The sequence below is a fragment of the Dendrobates tinctorius genome, unplaced genomic scaffold, assembly GCF_039654945.1.
Source record: "Dendrobates tinctorius isolate UK_male_01 unplaced genomic scaffold, ASM3965494v1 ptg000103l, whole genome shotgun sequence".
Taxonomy (NCBI): domain Eukaryota; kingdom Metazoa; phylum Chordata; class Amphibia; order Anura; family Dendrobatidae; genus Dendrobates; species Dendrobates tinctorius.
Window position 1 is genome coordinate 43,542,501 of NW_027361771.1, and position 19,896 is coordinate 43,562,396.

General features: G+C 44.9%; 1 protein-coding gene across 2 annotated transcripts in view; it reads left to right on the top strand.

The window, feature by feature from the left end:
- The window catches only part of LOC141100108 (uncharacterized), a 46,382-nt gene extending 26,855 nt beyond the window's left edge, over window positions 1-19,527 (top strand). For both annotated transcript variants that reach the window (XM_073588344.1, XM_073588343.1), the window contains exons 2-5: window positions 3,282-3,452; window positions 9,711-9,905; window positions 9,991-10,108; window positions 17,964-19,527. In XM_073588344.1, coding sequence (XP_073444445.1) covers window positions 3,375-3,452; window positions 9,711-9,905; window positions 9,991-10,108; window positions 17,964-19,390 — 1,818 coding nt within the window. In that variant the 5' untranslated portion in view covers window positions 3,282-3,374 and the 3' untranslated portion in view covers window positions 19,391-19,527. The remainder of the gene's footprint in view (window positions 1-3,281; window positions 3,453-9,710; window positions 9,906-9,990; window positions 10,109-17,963) is intronic.
- The last annotated feature ends 369 nt before the right edge of the window (window positions 19,528-19,896 follow it).

The window sequence follows — 19,896 nt, forward strand, 5'->3', positions numbered from 1 at the left end:
GAAGTAGGTAATGCTGTAAAACGAGTCAGTGGTGGCACCGGTGGAAATGCCACCACTGACTGCTGCATAATCCTACTCTGCTGCATAGCCTGCATAAAAGCATTGTTGCAGGCCTGCATGACAGTCAACTGGAGGTCAGGGGTAAGGTGTTCCGCCGTGTCCCGAGCTATTTGGGTATAAAAATGATGCGCTGGTCTGGCGAGGTCGACTTCCAGGCGCTCAAGGCGACCCTCGATAGACTTGTAGCGTTGGTCCAAAAGGAGGAAACCACTCTCAAGTCTATCGGAGAGTGCCTTGAGGCTACTCTGAAAGACCGAGCTCAATTCAACGAACTCGGGCATGAGAGGCCTGTCCAAGGTCCTCTGCCGCTGCTGGCGGGAAGTGCCCGCAAAACCAGTGGCAGAGACCTGGGACAGGGGAACACCTGAGCGACCAGCTTCCTGGTCTCCAGATGACTGTGGTGCAGACCTGCAAGGTGCTTCCTCGCTGATGGATGGCTGGGAGGGGTCCGGGGCAGCTTGATGAAGGACCGCTTCGGGACCAGGTTGCAGGGTGCTGCTCCAGGTGCTGTGAAAAGAAAAGAAAGAAATTACTACCATAAATTAACAATCGCCAACTCCTGTGGAATAGAAAAGCACAGAATAAAACACAATACAACTAGAAAATACTTACGTTCGGGAGGCAAGGACCGGTCTTAAAAATGCCAAGGCACGATGGTATCGGTACTTCGTGCCGGTCCTTGCCGCAGCACCACTGCGAACCTTATTCTCCTGACGGATATCCCTGTTGAAGCGGTCCTTCATCGAGCGCCAACGGGTTCTGACTTTGTTCACTGTGATGGAAAAAAAAAAAAAAAGAAAAAAAGTAAGACTATGCACTGGAGGCTGTGATCATCCAACTGTGTGTGATGATAGAAACTCCATGGAGTTAATAGCATCACACACAGTTGGGTGATCCCGGCCAAGATCACTGCTGCATCACACTGCATTTAAATACTTACGAAAATCCTTGCGGACCCGGGGAGAGGCATTGTCCCAGCCATCCATCAGCGATGCGGCCACCTCGTTCCAGAGCCGCCGGATCACCACGTTGTCCGAGTGCAGTTGGTGACGGGTGTCCCACAACGGGACTCGCTCCTGGACTAGACGGATGAGCTCGTCGTTGTCCAGGGCGAGGTCCTCCTCCCGCTGTGGAGCCTAGAAAAGAAAGACAAACATTAATCTTTGAAAGATTTAAAAAAAAAAAATATCGATAACTAGCTGAAGAGCCCGGCGCTGCCCGGGCATAGTAACTAACTGTGGTTAGTTATATAAATTTAAAATTATCCTCCATCCCATAGTCCCGTGCCCATATTCCATCATACATATCCTCCATCCCATAGTCCTGTGCCCATATACCCATCATACATATTCGCCATCCCATATGCCTGTGCCCATATACCCATCATACATATTCGCCATCCCATAGTCCCGTGCCCATATACCATCATACATATCCTCCATCCCATGCCCATATACCCATCATATATATCCTCCATCCCATAGTCCCGTGCCCATATTCCATCATACATATCCTCCATCCCATAGTCCTGTGCCCATATACCCATCATACATATTCGCCATCTCATATGCCTGTGCCCATATACACATGATACATGTTCGCCATCCCATAGTCCCGTGCCCATATTCCATCATACATATCCTCCATCCCATAGTCCTGTGCCCATATACCCATCATACATATTCGCCATCCCATATGCCTGTGCCCATATACCCATCATACATATTCGCCATCCCATAGTCCCGTGCCCATATACCATCATACATATCCTCCATCCCATGCCCATATACCCATCATATATATCCTCCATCCCATAGTCCCGTGCCCATATTCCATCATACATATCCTCCATCCCATAGTCCTGTGCCCATATACCCATCATACATATTCGCCATCTCATATGCCTGTGCCCATATACACATGATACATGTTCGCCATCCCATAGTCCCGTGCCCATATACCATCATACATATCCTCTATCCCATGCCCATATACCCATCATATATATCCTCCATCCCATAGTCCCGTGCCCATATACCCAAACAAACAAACATACACACACACACACACACACAAACACACACACACACATACACACTTTGAGCCCTAGATATTGATAAACAATCCATGAAAAAATTATTTGTTTTAAATGGAAATAAATGGAAAAAAAACAACAAACATCGAAAAAAACAACCATGAAAATTTAAAAAAAATAAAATTAAAAAATACCAAAAAAAAAAAAAAAAAAAAAAAACCAGACTAGAAAATAAGTAAAAAAAAAAAAAAAAACAGTCCGTCTGTACTTACATCACGTCTACCCGCCCGCACTTGGCCTTGCTGCTCCTGCCGTTCCTCCGGTGGTGGTGGCGTGATGGAGGATGAGCTCTGAAAATTAAACCAAAAAAATTAATCACATGTGTTTATTTTTTCAAATCCATACGGAAGCATAGTACTCACTTCTTCTGCCTCTTGCCCTGTCCCGGGGACATATTCTTCACCAGATGAAGACATGCTGCAATAAAAAAAAAAAGAGACATAAGTACATAGAAATGTATTGAAATTTCAGCCAGACATTAGGTTTTTCATACTTACATTGGTGCAGCTTGTGCTGTGTGTCCACTAGTGAGCAATCCTTAAAGTATTGTGGAATCCCAGTGCCCACACCATTTTATCACCTTGGTTCAATTTTTTTTTTTTTACTGTCTAGACCAAATTTCAGTCTTGTTTATGTAAAAAACGCATGCGCATAAAAACGCAAGACCATGCGCAAGTATTGCGCTCCCATAGGCTCCAATGTGGTGTTTTTGCGCATTCCGTGCGCATTCCGTGCGCATGCGTTGTTTTAACGAGACAGGGCGGAACCAAAAATGCAACATGTTGCGTCTGACGCGCCTGGCGCAAAAGACAAAAAAACGCATGCGCACGAAAGCGCAAATATGCGCAAGACCATGCGCACATCATGTAAAATATAGGTGCGCAGTGCGCATGCGCACTGGTGCGCCCGATGCGCTGCGCACAAAAGCGCTAATGTGAAACCAGCCTAACTTAGGTGTAGGCAAGATTATGCAAGAACATCAATGTAATTTTCATGGGGCTTTCCAAGATAATCTGTTCCCATTATGTTTGCTTTGCGGCAATTCCTCCAGTAAAGGGCATAAGTGACACTATATAGTACATGTCGAACGTCAGATACAAGGTCAATTCATCTTCTATTCCTTCAGACACTGGCCAGCTGCGGAGGCCTTTCCTTGGGTCACATGAGGATGATCATCTGACGTAATCCTTGCCCGCCCGCCCGCCAGAGATCGCAAAAAATGGCAAAGGACACATTTGCGCTGACTGAGAGGATCCTCGACCTTACCTTTGAGATCATCTACCTGCTAACTGGAGAGGTGAGGTCATTATTAATGTCTCATGCCATCACTTCTTTTGTTCTTTCTCATTTTGGGTCTGAATCATTTTCTATTTTTTTTTTTTTTTTTTTTTTCGTTTTTTTTGCTTTGCGCTTTTTTTTTTTTAAGGCACAAAATTTATTGCGTATGTACTCCAGTGTCCTTCTGAAGTGACTTAATGTAAGTCAGTAAAATTTTTAGCAATTTTTGCAACGTTTTCAAAAAGATGTGTTTTTATTTTTGACTTGGAAAGAAAAGACCATTTTTGACTTGGCACAAAATTCATGAACCATGTGTACCATTTTGATGAATTTGGCGTAATAAACATCAGTAAATTCCACAAGATAAACAAAAGAAGAGTAACTTAAAAGAAGAAGCAAAATGCAAACTATGAATCGGTGCCTTTGTGTTTATTCTACATTTGTGGGCAGGGCTGTGGAGTGGGTATAAAATGGACCAACTCTGACTCCTAAAATATATAATAAATTGGGTTCAGTAGTACAATGCAGGATGTGCTGTGACTTTTTTCATAAGAATTTGGGAAAGTTATGAAATATTCTATAAATGTCTGTTCTATTCCTATTCCTGATCTAAGGATCTCGGCTTTTAGTTGAGATGAATCTGTGCTGCACTTTATGTACATGCTCAGTAGTGAGGCAGTGCTGTGGGGTCGGGGTATGTACATGCTCAGTAGTGAGGCAGAGCTGTGGGGTCGGGGTATGTACATGCTCAGTAGTGAGGCAGTGCTGTGGGGTCGGGGTATGTACATGCTCAGGAGTGAGGCAGTGCTGTGTGGTCGGGGTATGTACATGCTCAGGAGTGAGGCAGTGCTGTGTGGTCGGGGTATGTACATGCTCAGTAGTGAGGCAGTGCTGTGGGGTCGGGGTATGTACATGCTCAGTAGTGAGGCAGTGCTGTGGGGTCGGGGTATGTACATGCTCAGTAGTGAGGCAGTGCTGTGGGGTCGGGGCATGTACATGCTCAGTAGTGAGGCAGTGCTGTGGGGTCGGGGTATGTACATGCTCAGTAGTGAGGCAGTGCAGTGGGGTCAGGGTATGTACATGCTCAGTAGTGAGGCAGGGCTGTGGAGTCGGGGTATGTACATGCTCAGTAGTGAGGCAGTGCTGTGGGGTCGGGGTATGTACATGCTCAGTAGTGAGGCAGTGCTGTGGGGTCGGGGTATGTACATGCTCAGTAGTGAGGCAGAGCTGTGGGGTCGGGGTATGTACATACTCAGTAGTGAGGCAGTGCTGTGGAGTCGGGGTATGTACATGCTCAGTAGTGAGGCAGAGATGTGGGGTCGAGGTATGTATATGCTCAGCAGTGAGGCAGTGCTCTGGGGTCAGGGTGTGTACATGCTCAGTAGTGAGGTAGTGCTGTGTGGTTGGGGTATGTACATGCTCAGTAGTGAGGCAGTGCTATGGAGTCGGGGTATGTACATGCTCAGTAGTGAGGCAGTGCTCTGGGGTCAGGATATGTACATGCTCAGTAGTGAGGCAGAGATGTGGGGTCGAGGTATGTACATGCTCAGTAGTGAGGCAGTGCTGTGGGGTCGGGGTATGTACATGCTCAGTAGTGAGGCAGTGCTGTGGAGTCGGGGTATGTACATGCTCAGTAGTGAGGCAGTGCTGTGGGGTCAGGGTATGTACATGCTCGGTAGTGAGGCAGTGCTGTGGGGTCGGGGTATGTACATGCTCAGTAGTGAGGCAGTGCTGTGTGGTTGGGGTATGTACATGCTCAGTAGTGAGGCAGTGCTGTGGGGTCAGGGTATGTACATGCTCAGTAGTGAGGCAGTGCTATGGAGTCGGGGTATGTACATGCTCAGCAGTGCTCTGGGGTCGGGGTATGTACATGCTCAGCAGTGAGGCAGTGCTATGGAGTCGGCAGATGTACATGCTCAGCAGTGAGGCAGTGCTCTGGGGTCGGGGTATGTACATGCTCAGTAGTGAGGCAGTGCAGTGGGGTCGGGGTATGTACATGCTCAGTAGTGAGGCAGTGCTGTGGGGTCGGGGTATGTACATACTCAGTAGTGAGGCAGTGCAGTGGGGTTGGGGTATGTACATGCTCAGTAGTGAGGCAGTGCTATGGAGTCGGGGTATGTACATGCTCAGCAGTGCTCTGGGGTCGGGGTATGTACATGCTCAGCAGTGAGGCAGTGCTATGGAGTCGGCAGATGTACATGCTCAGCAGTGAGGCAGTGCTCTGGGGTCGGGGTATGTACATGCTCAGTAGTGAGGCAGTGCAGTGGGGTCGGGGTATGTACATGCTCAGTAGTGAGGCAGTGCTGTGGGGTCGGGGTATGTACATACTCAGTAGTGAGGCAGTGCAGTGGGGTTGGGGTATGTACATGCTCAGTAGTGAGGCAGTGCTGTGGGGTCGGGGTATGTATATGCTCAGTAGTGAGGCAGTGCTGTGGGGTCGGGGTATGTACATGCTCAGTAGTGAGGTAGTGCTGTGGGGTCGGGGTATATACATGCTCAGTAGTGAGGCAGTGCTCTGGGGTCGGGGTATGTACATGCTCAGTAGTGAGGCAGTACGGTGGAGTCGAGGTATGTACATGCTCAGTAGTGAGGCAGTGCTGTGGGGTCAGGGTATGTACATGCTCAGTAGTGAGGCAGTACGGTGGAGTCGAGGTATGTACATGCTCAGTAGTGAGGCAGTGCTGTGGGGTCGGGGTATGTACATGCTCAGTAGTGAGGCAGTACGGTGGTCGAGGTATGTACATGCTCAGTAGTGAAGCAGTGCTGTTGAGTGGGAGGTTTGGCTTACCGACTCCAGAGCCCTGTTTGTGGGGAATCCACCCCTGACCTATAAGCAGAACGAAGGGGGCAGTGGCACTTCGATAAACACTGCAGTCATTTTACGGTTGTAGGGATGAATAGATAGATATGGAGGGTGAATTGTATAGACCCCAGCGCATATAAGATTACATTCTGCTGGAGATTGTAATGTGTATGGGGGCCTCCCAACTCTCCCTCGAAATATGAAGATGGGAGATGGGCTACTGTTAGACATGTCAGGCAGCGACGATCTTCTCTATGCGATGAGTGTTTGTGTATTAGCGGAGTTAGAAGAGATACAGTGGGTACACAAAGTATTCAGACCCCTTTAAATTTTTCACTCTTTGTTTCATTGCAGCCATTTGGTAAATTCAAAAAAGTTCATTTTTTTTTCTCATTAGTGTACACTCGTCACCCCATCTTGACTGAAAAAAACTCAGAAATGTAGACATTTTTGCAAATTTATTAATAAAGAAAAACTGAAATATCACATGGTCATAAGTATTCAGAACCTTTGCTCAGACACTCAGTCCAGCTGTGTTTAATTAAACTGATAGGACTTGATTTGTACAGGCACACACCAGTCTATTTAAGACCTTACAGCTCACAGTGCATTTCAGACCAAATGAGAATCATGAGGTCAAAGGAACTGGCCAAGCAGCTCAGAGACAGAATTGTGGCAAGGCACAGATCTGGCCAATGTTACAAAAGAATTTCTGCAGTACTCAAGGTTCCTAAGAGCACAGTGGCCTCCATAATCCTTAAATGGAAGACGTTTGGGACCAAGAGAAGTCTTCCTAGACCTGGTCGTCCAGCCAAACTGAGCAATCGTGGGAGAAGAGCCTTGGTGGGAGAGGTAAAGAAGAACCCCGAGATCACTGTGGCTGAGCTCCAGTGATGCAGTAGGGAGATGGGAGAAAGTACCACAAAGTCAACTATCACTGCAGCCCTCCACCAGTTGGGCCTTTATAGCAGAGCGGCCCGGCGGAAGCCTTTCCTCAGTGTCAGACATATGAAAGCCTGCATAGTGTTTTTTTTAGCAAACTCATGAAGGACTCTCAGACTATGAGAAATAAGATTCTCTGGCCTGATGAGACGAAGATAGACCTTTTTGGTGAGAATTCTAAGCGGTATGTGTGGAGAAAACCAGGCACTGCTCATCACCTGCCCAATACAATCCCAACAGTGAAACATGGTGGTGGCAGCTCCATGCTATGGGGGTGTTTTTTAGCTGCAGGGACAGGACGACTGGGTGCAATTGAAGGAAACATGAGTGCGGCCAAGTACAGAGATATCCTGTATGAAAACCTCTTCCAGAGCGCTCTCGACCTCAGACTTGGCCGAAGGTTCACCTTCCAACAAGACAATGACACTAAGCACACAGCTAAAATAATAAAGGAGTGTATTAGAACAACTCTGTGACCATTTTTGACTGGCCCAGCCAGAGTCCTGACCTAAACCCAATTGAACATCTCTGGAGACACCTGAAAATGGCTGTCCACCAACATTCACCATCCAACCTAACGGAACTGGAGAGGATCTGCAAGGAAGAATGGCAGAGGATCCCCAAATCCAGGTGTGAAAAACTTGTTGCATCATTCCCAAGAAGACTCATGGCTCTACTAGCTCAAAAGGGCGCTTCTACTCAATACTCAGCAAAGGGTCTGAATACTTATGGCCATGTGATATTTGTTTTTCTGTTTGAACAAATTTTGAAAAATTTCTACATTTGTTTTTTTTTTAGTCAAGATGGGGTGCAGAGTGTACATTAATGAGAAAGAAATGAACTTTTTTGAATTTACCAAATGGCTGCAATGAAACAAAGAGTGAACAATTTAAAGGGGGCTGAATACTTTCCGTACCCACCGTATGTGTGGGGCCAAAAGATAACTTGTCAGAAATGAAAGGAAACGATATTTGACATAAAAACCTGCTTTATACTATAGATTGACACAGGTAGCTTTTTTTAATTCTGTTTCTCTGTATTTGCTGTTGTGTTCCGTAATGCTGAATGGTCTATGATTGTCGCAATATAATGTATGAACAGAGACCTCGATTCCAGCTATGTGTCACTTACAGGGCAACTTGCTGTAGTTCTGATAAAACAAATGTTTTATCAGCAGATTGACTAGTCCTCAAGTAATAATCTCCTGCCATGTAGTCCTACATATTGAGCTCTGTATAACCCCGAACAACCACTGATTGGCAGTTTTTTGCCTATGCACAGTGTACACAGAAAGCTGCCGGGTATCAGTTTTAATAAACACTGTTTTATCTGCTGCAGATCTACCTTTGGCAGCTTTCTATGTATATTGGCAGCTTTCAGTGTTGTTTGAACTTTTTATTAGTCTCCTTACTGCGCTTGAACCTACAATATCTTGATCATCTGTACAATACATAATTAATACAATATATTGTAAAATTAATTATGTCCTATGAAGCTTACAGGTTGGGTTTCATTAGAATAAGGCCTCTTTCACAGTTCAGTTTTTTGCATCAGTTCAAATCCACCAAAAAGTCAGACAAGCGGATCCGTTCTCAACTGATGTGAACGGATGGCACAGGATCCGTTTTCGATGGCACAGGATCCGTTTTCAGACGGATCCTGAAAACGAGGAAATTTAAAGGAACCGCTGGCCGAGAGAGAGAGAGATTTTTTTTTTTCTTTTTATCCAGCACCCAGAAAGAATTTCGGATTAAATCAGTGTCTGGAGGATCCGCCAGAGAAAAAAACGTTGCAAGCTCCATTTTGAAATCTTTGAGGATGGTGACGGACAGCAACTTTTGGCGGATCCTCAAAAAAAACGGATGCAACGGACGGCAATCCGTCACAATCCGCCAGTAATGGAAGTCAATGGGGAAAAAAAACGGATCCTCAAAAGAAAATTGAGGATCCGTTTTTTTCAAAACCTGGCGGATTGTGACTGTAAAAAACTGAAGTGTGAAAGAGGCTAATACCATAGCAGTCACCTTCAGAAGGCTCCTGCCTGCCATGGCAACCCATCGACACTCCATTATCGCATTGAGGTCAATGGGATCCAACCTGAAGGTGGCCATCTTGGAGGCTTTCTACATGTTGCTGCCTTGCTTGAAAGCAATATTTAAGAGATTAAACTGATGCCAAATTATTCTTTGGCGCAATTTTGTAAAACAACCAGCACTTGTGCTTAATGGAGCAGGTTCAGTTCCTGAGCCCGCTCCCTATAGTGGAAACACATGTCCTGTGGCCGTTGATAAGAGGGAACCTTTCAGAAGAGAACCCCAACCGCATGTTGACTGCCTACTCTAAGCTTAGACCAATAAATGTAAAATGCTGGAAAATGTCTTTAATACAGGACCAGGTAGGTGAGAGAATTTGGAAAATATCTGACATAGCCAGAATTTTGGCGCTATTAATCGTAGACATTACTGACTGGAGAGGTTAGGGATTCTGGGAATGTATATAATGACATTTATCAGTGTTTCTCTTCATACACAGGATTACACAGTGGTGAAGAAGACATCTGGAGAAAGTGTGACATCCAGCAATTATCCACACATTTCATTAGGATGGCGCCGGACCCAGATCCCAATCAAGAAGGGGTCTTCACCTAAGTCACTGTTACATGACAGAAACTATGATCAGAAGATCCTGGACCTCACCAACAAGATGATTGAGCTGCTGACCGGAGAGGTGAGCGCTGCTGGGAATATTGGGGCATTATACGGTAACACAAGGTATGATGTATCTGGGTGATGACACTATCATTGTGTGCCAGGTTTCTATAAGGTGTCAGGATGTCACTGTCCATTTCTCCATGGAGGAGTGGGAGTTTATAGAAGGACACAAGGATCTGTACAAGCAAGTCGTGATGGAGGACATCCAAGTATCACCAGGTGAAATCTGTTCTGCCTGTGACCATAACATTGTAATACCTGAGATCTGTTGCATACAGTCTTTAGATACGGTGTTCCTCATGGTCTTCAGATATGCGAAAACATTTGCTTGTAAAACCCACAAACTGTTGTGTGTAATGCAAGCAATCATTGGTCTGACAGTGGAAACAGCCCATCTAGATTGAGATGCTCTGAATCTGTACCATGACTTATTGCAATAGCGAAGAATCGCCACATACTGAGGCCCTCAAGGCGTCATTTCTGATGTATCAAAGTCCCTTTTCTTTTTGTCTAGTGGTATTCGCTGAGGTTTTTTTTTTTTTTGCATCAGTTTGTTCAAAATGGTGAATGAAGTTTATGACTTTGGCACCAGAAGAAAAATGCTCTTTATTATTTACTTTAATCGATTTTTTTTGGATGACTTTTTAGCGCAAAAAGTCGAACATCTGTCTAAAATGCGCCAAATTAAAACTCCACCAGAAACCTCTCAGGCAAGGACTGGCGTCACATGTTTAATAAAACAAACAAACAAAAAAAAAACGATATTTGGTAAAAGTCACATTTCATGAATCTGTCTAAAACATTTGGATAAGCTTAGTTGTGAAGTAAAAATAAAAAACTTAAAGAAAAATGGTACAAATCTTATAAAGCCTAAAATACAAATACAGAAGACACTATAAAGGAGAAGATTAATCTAGAAAACTGGAGAAATAACACTGATGATTTGGGGTCTGCATGTCAGATGATATTTTTATTTTTTTCCTACAGCCAAGATTTGCACAAGCAATAAATTGCTAAAGCAAATGAATTATAAAATTGTGTAACGGTACCTGTGGTTTAAAACCACTTCAGGACTACAGCCCAACCATATCTGCTCTGTAAACTTCCCCTGTATCCTCTATGGGCCGTTATTTAGACCACGCAAACCTCGTCTCCCTCCGACATTGACCATTGCTACCCCATTGCTACAAGAACCACATACACACTCCATTCATGTTTATGCACCTGACACATGCCCTAGATTTAAAGGAAGCCAGACAGCGGATACATGCTGCCTGAAACACGGCCAGCATGTATTAGACACTAGTTCAATGATTTCACCCGTGTATTTTTTGTCTCTGAAACACTGTGGACCAAGCTGCACAGGTGACTAATCCCTGACTTCTTCTCCCCACCCGCTCCCCTTTAGTGACAAGTCTCTCCCTCCATGCGTGCATAGGGACAGACCTGTCGGGTACTGGTTTGATTGTTTTTGCTGTGTAATAATATCACTAGTAACTATCTCCTCTTGAGGGGCTATATAAATCTTTGTAATACTGTGGCTGCCATTCTTAACTGTGCTAGATCCTTTTCTTCAGAGCAGTGGACAGGTAGACAACTACTCTAGTCTTAGGTTCCTTTCACATTACATTCTGGGCCATGTTCAGTAGTCCCCTCAGGGCTTGTGTCCAAACTCCTTCCAAAACGGGATTCAGGCATATGTGCCTGTAGGGTTGGTGGGGCGAGCTGGGGGGGGTGGTCCCTCTTCTTACCGCGCAGAGACGAAACAGAGACAAGATGGAGGCAGGTACTGGGTACAACAGGTCCACGTTTATTGTTCACCGTCCGACTGACGGCCCTCGCAGCACACCGCAATATCTCTCTCTCTCACAGCCCTCCGTGTCCAGGGCCGTTTCCAACACCGTACGTTACACTAGGGACGTATTTATACGTACCGCCCCTTCTCACACTGTGACAATCCTGACAGCTCAGTCACTGTGGCCGCCTTAGGCCCGTACACCATCAGCACTTCACTGGCCAGTTTCGTCGTTACACATACGGTGTCCTTCACCCAGAGCCTCGTCTCTACTGCGGTCCTTTCCTGTCAGGACCACCCCCCTGACGTTCTCTCTCCTCAGTCCCCCTGGTCTGGATTCACCTCACAGCACACAGACCGTCGCAGTCCTCCTGTCACTGCGGCTCCCCCTGGGGACTGGAATCTTCTGGAACCCTCCCTCAGAATTTATAGCTCACCCGGTTCCTTGAAACTGTCACTCCAACCACGGCTCCCATGACCAACGGTTTCTAAAGCCCTAAGCTGCTGTCAAGTCCTTTGCTCACACTCCTCCCTGCCATCTAATGTCCACCCAAGGTACTGCACGTCCACTACACTTTCCTAGCTGTTTCCCCACTGCACACCTACCTACACTGTGCATCCCTTTCCTTCTTCACTCAGACTAGTCCGTCCGTCCGTCAGGTCACCTTCCCCACATGCCAACGAGGCCATAGGCTTTAATGGTGCCGACGTAGTATTACCGGTATTATTATAGCGACATTTATTCCATGGCGCTTTACATGTGAAAGGGGTGTACATAATTAAAACAAGAACAGTAATCATGAACAATACATGTCACTGACTGGTACAGGACCCTGCTCACGAGGGTTTACAGTCTACAAGGGATGTGTGAGGATACAGTAGGTGAGGGAAGAGCTGGTCATGCAGCGGTATGGTGGAATGAGGGTTATTGCAGGTTGGAGACTTGTCTGAAGATGTAGGTCTTCAGGTTCCATTTGAAGGTTTCAGCGGTAGGCAAGTGTCCGATATGTTGGGTTACACAGTTCCAGAGTAGGGGGGATGCGCGGGAGAAATCTTCTAAGCGATTATGAGAAGATGAGATAAGAGGGGAGTAGCAAAGAAGACCTTGTGAGGATCGGAAGTTGCATGCAGACAAGTGTCAGAAAAGTAGTTCAAAGATGTATGGAAGAGACAGGTAGTGGATGGCTTTGAACGACAGTTAGGGTTTTGAACTGTAGTTTCTGGGCAATGGGGAAACAGTGAAGGGATTGCCAGCGAGGAGTGGCTGAGGAATAGCGGAGGGACAGGAGGCTTAGTCGGGCAGCAGAGTTTAGGATAGATTGGGAGGGTTGCAAGAGTGTTAGAAGGGGGGCCACAGAGCAGGAGGTTGCAGTATTCAAGAAGGGAGATGATGAGGGCATGTAAAAGTGTTTTTGCAGGTTCTTGGTGAAGGAATGTACGGATCTGGGAAAGATTCTTGAGCTGGAGTCAGCAGGAGAGGTGGAAAGGGCTTAGAGATGTGGTTTGAAGGAGAGAGCAGAGACAAGGGTTTACCCCAAGGCAGCGAGCTTGCATGACTGGTGAGAGTGAGCACACATTGACTTTGATGGATAGATCTCTTGGGAAGATTGAGTGAGATGGGGGAAAGATGATGAATTCTGTTTTGTCTATGTTAAGTTTTAAAAATTGAGCAGAGAACAAGGATGAGCTAGCGGACAGACATTGTGGAATTCTGGTTAGTAAAGAGGTGATATCTGGTCCAGAGATGTAGATCTGTGTGTCATCAGCATAGAGATTATATTGAAAGCCGTGGGACTCTATGAGCTGTCCCAGGCCGCAGGTGTAGATTGAGAAGAGCAGGGGTCCTAGAACTGAACTATTGGGGACACCGACAGATAGGGAGCAAGATAAGGAGATGGTGTGTGAGTGGGAAACATTGAATGTCCAGTCTGCAAGGTATGAAGAGATCTAAGATAGGGCCAAGAGATGAGAGAATCTGTAGGGAATGATCCACTGTGTCAAAGGCAGAGGACAGGTCCAGGAGGAGGAAGACAGAGTAGCGTTTCTTAACTTTGTCAGTTATTAGGTCGTTGGTGACTTTAGTTAGGGCAATTTTGGTTCATTGATGCGATTAGAAGCCAAATTGTAACTGGTCAAAGAGGGAGCAGGAGGAGGGGTGAGAGGACAGTTCAAGATGGAAATGCTGTTCCAGTAGTTCTGTGAGATGGGGGAGAATTGATATGGGGCTATATCTAGACACAGATGATGGGTCAAGGGCAGGCTTTTTGGGGGATGGGTGTGATTGAAGACAGAGGATTCAGAAGCATCTAGAAAAGCTTGAATAATGGGCAACGGCTAATAAAATGGTATTTAACAGGGAGAATTGCAAGATTATATATCTAGGCAAAAAAAAAATTACATCTACAGAATGGTAGGAACAGAACTAAGCAACCGCACCTGTGAAAATGACTTGAGTATACTAATAGATCACAGACTGCATGAGTCAACAGTGTGATGCAGCAGCAAAAAAGGCAAACACAGTTCTGGGATGTATTAAGAGAAGCAAGATCATGTAAGTAATTATATCCCCCTCTACTCCTCCTTGGTTAGACATTATTTCAAATACTAATTCCAGTATTTTCAAAAAGATATAGAAAAATTGGAGCAAGTTCAAAGAAGAGCTACCAAGATGGTGAGCAGACTGCAAAGTATGTCCTACAAGGAACGGTTAAAGGATCTGGGAATGTTTAGCTTGCAAAAAAGAAGGCTGAGAGGAGACTTAATAGCTGTTTACAAATATCTGAAGGGATGTAAGTGTATAGGAGTCTTATAATTGCACATGGAAATACAAGAAGCAATGGAATTAAACTGAAAGGGAGAAGATAGAAATTAGATAGTGACAGTGAAGCGCATTCAATGAGTGGAACAGGCTGCTTAGAGAGAGGGTGAGTTCTCTGTCAATGGAAGTCTTCAAACAGAGACTGGACAAACATTTGTCTGAGATGGTTTAGTGAATCTTGCACTGAGGAAGGGGTTGGACAATATGAACCTGGAGGTCCCTTCCAACTCTAACATTCTATGAGGCATGTTTAGAGCATGAGGGGAAGACACGAGTTGTTAGTGATAGGTTGAAGAGATGGGTTGGGATGAAGACTGTGGTGAGGTTTAGGATGAGGTGGGATAAGAGCGAGTCAAGTGCACAGGTGTGAGATATGATCTGAAGAGTAGAGAAGAAAGTTTATCTTATGTAATGATGGGGCAGCAGGTTTTTGAGGTAGTAGACTGTGTCTGTGTGTCCGCCTCCAGTAGGTGTATATGCTCGAAAATAATGCATATCAGATCACATGCTGACATTGTCAGCCGTCAGAGGCTTAGACAGGATTTGGGTTCGGAATGGGGAGGGGGCGACCCTATCCAGGTCCTGATTACAACTATGGTGAAATACCCTAAGAGCTGGCTACCACTTGTGATTACCACTTGTGTGGATTGCTTTAGTACCAATTTAATCCTGTGCTTCTGTTATTTTTCCTGCTCTGATCGGATTGCGATTGAACAGTGAAAAAATTTGAATCGCATGCACTCATATAACTGTATGATAGACCCCTAAATAGCCTAAATATATTATAATGCACCCCATATTCAGCCATACAGCATAATGCACTCCCTATAGGCCTCCATAGTGTATAATGCACTCACCATAGCCCTCCATAGAGTATAATGCACTCACCATAGGCCTCCATACAGTCTAATGCACTCCTCATAGTCCTCCATATAATATAATGTACTCCCCATAAAAAAATACAATACTCGCTTCTCCTCCTCGTTCCCCCTGCTGCTCCGGTCTCTGCAGTGAGCGCTCTGAGTGCCTGCACATATCAGCACAGCGGGTGACCCCAAGTCATGGGACGCATAATGTCCATGTTGCAGTGCAGGGAGATTGTGTCTCCCTGCTCTGTCACAGTGTAACTGAATCGGCGCGCTGTGCACGCTGATACAGTTAAAGGTAGCATAGCTCTGAGCGGACTCCTCAGCGCCTGGGGCGACCGCACCATCAGCCCCCCAGTAGCTATGCTAGTGTTGGTGCCATAATAGGCTATAGTCCTGTTGGCATATACGCCCAAGTTTAGTTTGGCAGGGAATCCAGACGCAAGCCTCAACTGGACAAAGGAACGTGAGGAAGAGTGCTGTGTGTAGGATGACACCAGAGAGATCATGCAAAATCCCTCCGCTGCCACCACCTATGATGAACCCACACCTCGCCACCCCACCTGACGTCACTATTATGTCAGCGAGATCACGTGATATAGTCTCCTCACTTGCACCAACGTGACATTCCCCACCTCCTGGGGACAGGTAAGGCCAGCTTGGCTCAGATTTACACACACACCCCTGTCCACACAGGTCCATGGAGGCACTGGTAGTAAGAGGATGTGGCACACTCAATCAATGACATGGCGCCACACTCGCTCACAGCCCTTACAGGCTGAGAGGCACCTTTCACTAGCACCACTGAAACACAGTGCTTCCAGTCCTGTAGGACTGCCACCAGTTCCTTGTTAGATAGAAGCACAGTCCGTTATATCAAGCCCCGGTAACGTGGAAAGTTAAACCGGGAAATGGACATGTGGTTCAAGATAAGAGTAGCCCAAGGTTAAATATTTAATCGCCTTAAGGGCACACTAGACAATACACTATATACACGATAGTTACACATATACTATGGGCAGATATGCAAGTACAGATAGTGGTAGGACAAAAGATAAGCAGAATACATGCCAATTACCGGGTGATGTTAGATCACGATTGCGCTGGGCTGCAAGGGGGCCAACTGGCTCCTAGGTCCTTCACAACATGTTACTTGATATGGTCCCCACTGTCGAAGTGGACAGTATGCATAACAGAGAGACCTCATGCCCTTACACTAGCCTTTATCCCTTTTGGGTCATTCCCCTCCTGCCCTCTGGGCAGAACTTAAATCTCCTCTGCTTGCCTCTGCAGCTGAAAACTCCAAAACCTATGAAAGATCATAACTCTTTTCTGGATGGTCCTAGGGTGGCGGTTCAGGCGCCATTGGATCCAGCTGGGCACCTGCTATATGTGGGGATCAAACAAGCCTTTGCTGCCTAGATTCTACTAGATGTTCTATGTATCTCCATACCCATGGGTGCTAGATTGGGTCGAGACCCGGGCTGGTGTTTACCATGTTCTGGGGATCACGGAAATATATGCGCTGTACGGCTAGGACGTATAGTATCTGCATAACTCCTTATGGAATCATAGCTGACTGAACAAAGCTGTTTAGACCTCATAGTATCCACGTGGCAAATGGGCCTTTTTTCTGCTCTAAGCTGACTAAAGGTGTGAGATCTGTCACTCGTAGACTCTAAGGTTTGACCCCCTGCTAAGCTAGACACACACTGAAAGGGATCTAGGTATTCTATTACAGCTGCACACTGAAGGGGGCTTTATGATCCCATGCCACGTAAGATACAAACGATTGCCATGGAATTATATTTCCCATTATTCTTCAAAAAGTGTGTTGTTTTAATTTTTATTTAATAAATTAATAGTGCTTGTGGAAATAAGCAACTATGTAGTATGTCTTATCAGAAACATTTGCTTCTGAGATTTGCTTTTTCTGGACATACTGTACTTCATGATAGTGGTAAATTGAGGACGACATTTTTTGCGTTTATTAAAATCGGAAATTTTGTAATTTTCAAACTTAATTTTTATGTCCTTAAAACCGTGTTATTTTGCACAAAATAGTTAAATAACATTTGTCACATGTCTACTTTATATCGGCATAGTTTTTTAAACATAATTTGTGTTTGTTAGGAAGGGACGGAGATTTGTCTTCCAAGAGCCCTTTCCTATTTAGATGCAGGAATCCCCTCCATATGTAGTGAATGCCCCCCTAGTCCTTTGTATGGTTTTGGGAAGGAATAGGTCCTGTAACAGAGCTTTGTTTTGACCACACGTGATTTTATAAATATAAATGAGATGTCCTCTGAGACGTCTTTTTTTTCTCAGCTAAATCAGCCCAGCTTTTTCAATTTCTTATTGAAGGAGAGGCCTTCCATCCCATGTAATAATCTAAATACCCGCAATTGAACTTACTTTAACTTCCCAATAACCTTTTTAAAATATGGCTGTCTTGATGCTTTTGTTACCTTTCTCACCAACCTTTGCACAAAATAGTGAATTCAAGTCCTTGTTCACTTGCCCATTTGCTCATAGCTGTAGTGAATAAGTAATAATGAGCTGTCCCAATATTAAATTACTTTTTCTTTACAACAGGTTACTCAAATAGTACACGTGCAACGGCAGGAATTCACGAACAAGTGCCTGCCATGATGTGTAACAGAGTAAAAAGATTTTTTAAAGAGGATGTTTCAAGACTGAAGAAAACAAGGACTGCAGCAGTAGTATCAAGCAACATGGAGAATCTTAAGAAACCCAACACATCATGTCCACAAGTGGTCAAAGAACATATTCTGCAGTATCCGTCACCTCTTGATAAAGAGGGACCAGTGTCATTTAATGGAGGTACCCTCAAAGCACCCCGAGTATCCATACCCACAGATCTTACATGTCAATATCCATGTCTTCAGATTAAGGAAGAACCCGTCTCTTGTCATGAAACAAACCTCACAAATCTGGATAATTACACAAAACAAAATGTTCCAGCCCTATATAACAATATACGGTTTGAACAAACCAAGAAAGATGAACCCACAGAAGTCATGACCACGTCGTCTCCTACAGTAAAAGACAAAGTTAATAAAGGACAATTATACGGAAACATGGAGAACACCATTCTTCAAAGAAACCCAGTTGTCCGTCCGAATGCAGAAAATCAGGAACAAAAATTAAAAACATTAATGTGTCCAAAATGTAATAAAGATTTTCCAAACAAGCAACATCTTTCCCTTCATCAGCGAACCCACCTCAGAGAGAAGCCATTTTTGTGTTCTAAATGTGGAAAATCTTTTTCCAAAATCTCACACTACATTAGACACCAGAGTGTCCACATTGGGGTGAAGCCATACACATGCACAGAATGTGGGAAGTCCTTCAGTGACCGCTCATACCTCAGCAGACATCGGAGAATGCACGCTAATCTCATATCAAAGCCATTTAAATGTCCAGAATGTGAGGTAAGATTTTTAAACCAGTATGAACTGGTGGCCCACTGCAAAATCCACACAGGGAAGAAGCCTTTCGAATGTTCACAGTGTGGCAAACGATTCACTAGAAATTACCAGCTTCTCAACCATGAGAAGGTCCATACAGGGGATGTGCCTTTTCTTTGTTCTCAGTGTGGGACTTGTTTTAGAAATCACACCCTGCTTGTGAAACACCAGCAATACCACGCCAAAGAAAAACAGTTTTCCTGTTCAGAATGTGGGAAATCATTTTCCGATCGTTCACACTTTGTCCGTCACTTGAGGATTCACACTGGAGAAAAACCATTTGTGTGTTCTGAATGCGGCAGACGCTTTAATGATAAATCCAGTATGTCGAGGCATCACAGACTTCACACAGGGGAAAAACCATATGCTTGTTCCCAATGTGGTCAATCATTCAGATACAGCTCCACTCTGCTCAAGCATCAAGAAGTTCACAGCATCAGTAAACCCTTCAAATGTTCAGTGTGTGACACTTTTTTTATGAGCAATTCTGAACTTCTCATGCATTGCAGTATCCACTCTGGCGGAAAATGATGCACCCTCTACTCTCACAAAGCTAGAGAGAAGCCATACTTAATCTATGGGATCATTATAGCAGAGTTTTTAAGTGAATGATCAGAATTGCAATAAATGACATGTATGGGCTTGTACAAGTGATACATAGTACACAACCAATGGGTTCAAAGTGCTTTGATTTGTAGCATAGGGTGATGATCCAATAGAAATTAGGGCAGCTGTTTAGGAGCATGCAAAGCTTTCGCTATTTTTGATAGTGGTCACAAAATGCAACTCGGTGTGTACAGGGATTATGTTTTCACTTCAGCTAATGGTGCATATCACATACAATAGACCCCGATCCATCAAGACTAGTGATTTTTCTAGCTGGTCTTAATGAAGGAGCATGTTGGAGTCCGATGCTCTTGCTTCATGAACCTGTGCATGCCCCTTAATGAATCGGGAGCATCCGAGTAGGGAGAATGATTAATTTCGTAAGGCACGCCAACGTTTGTCATGAACTAGACGAGCTGTGACATCACACC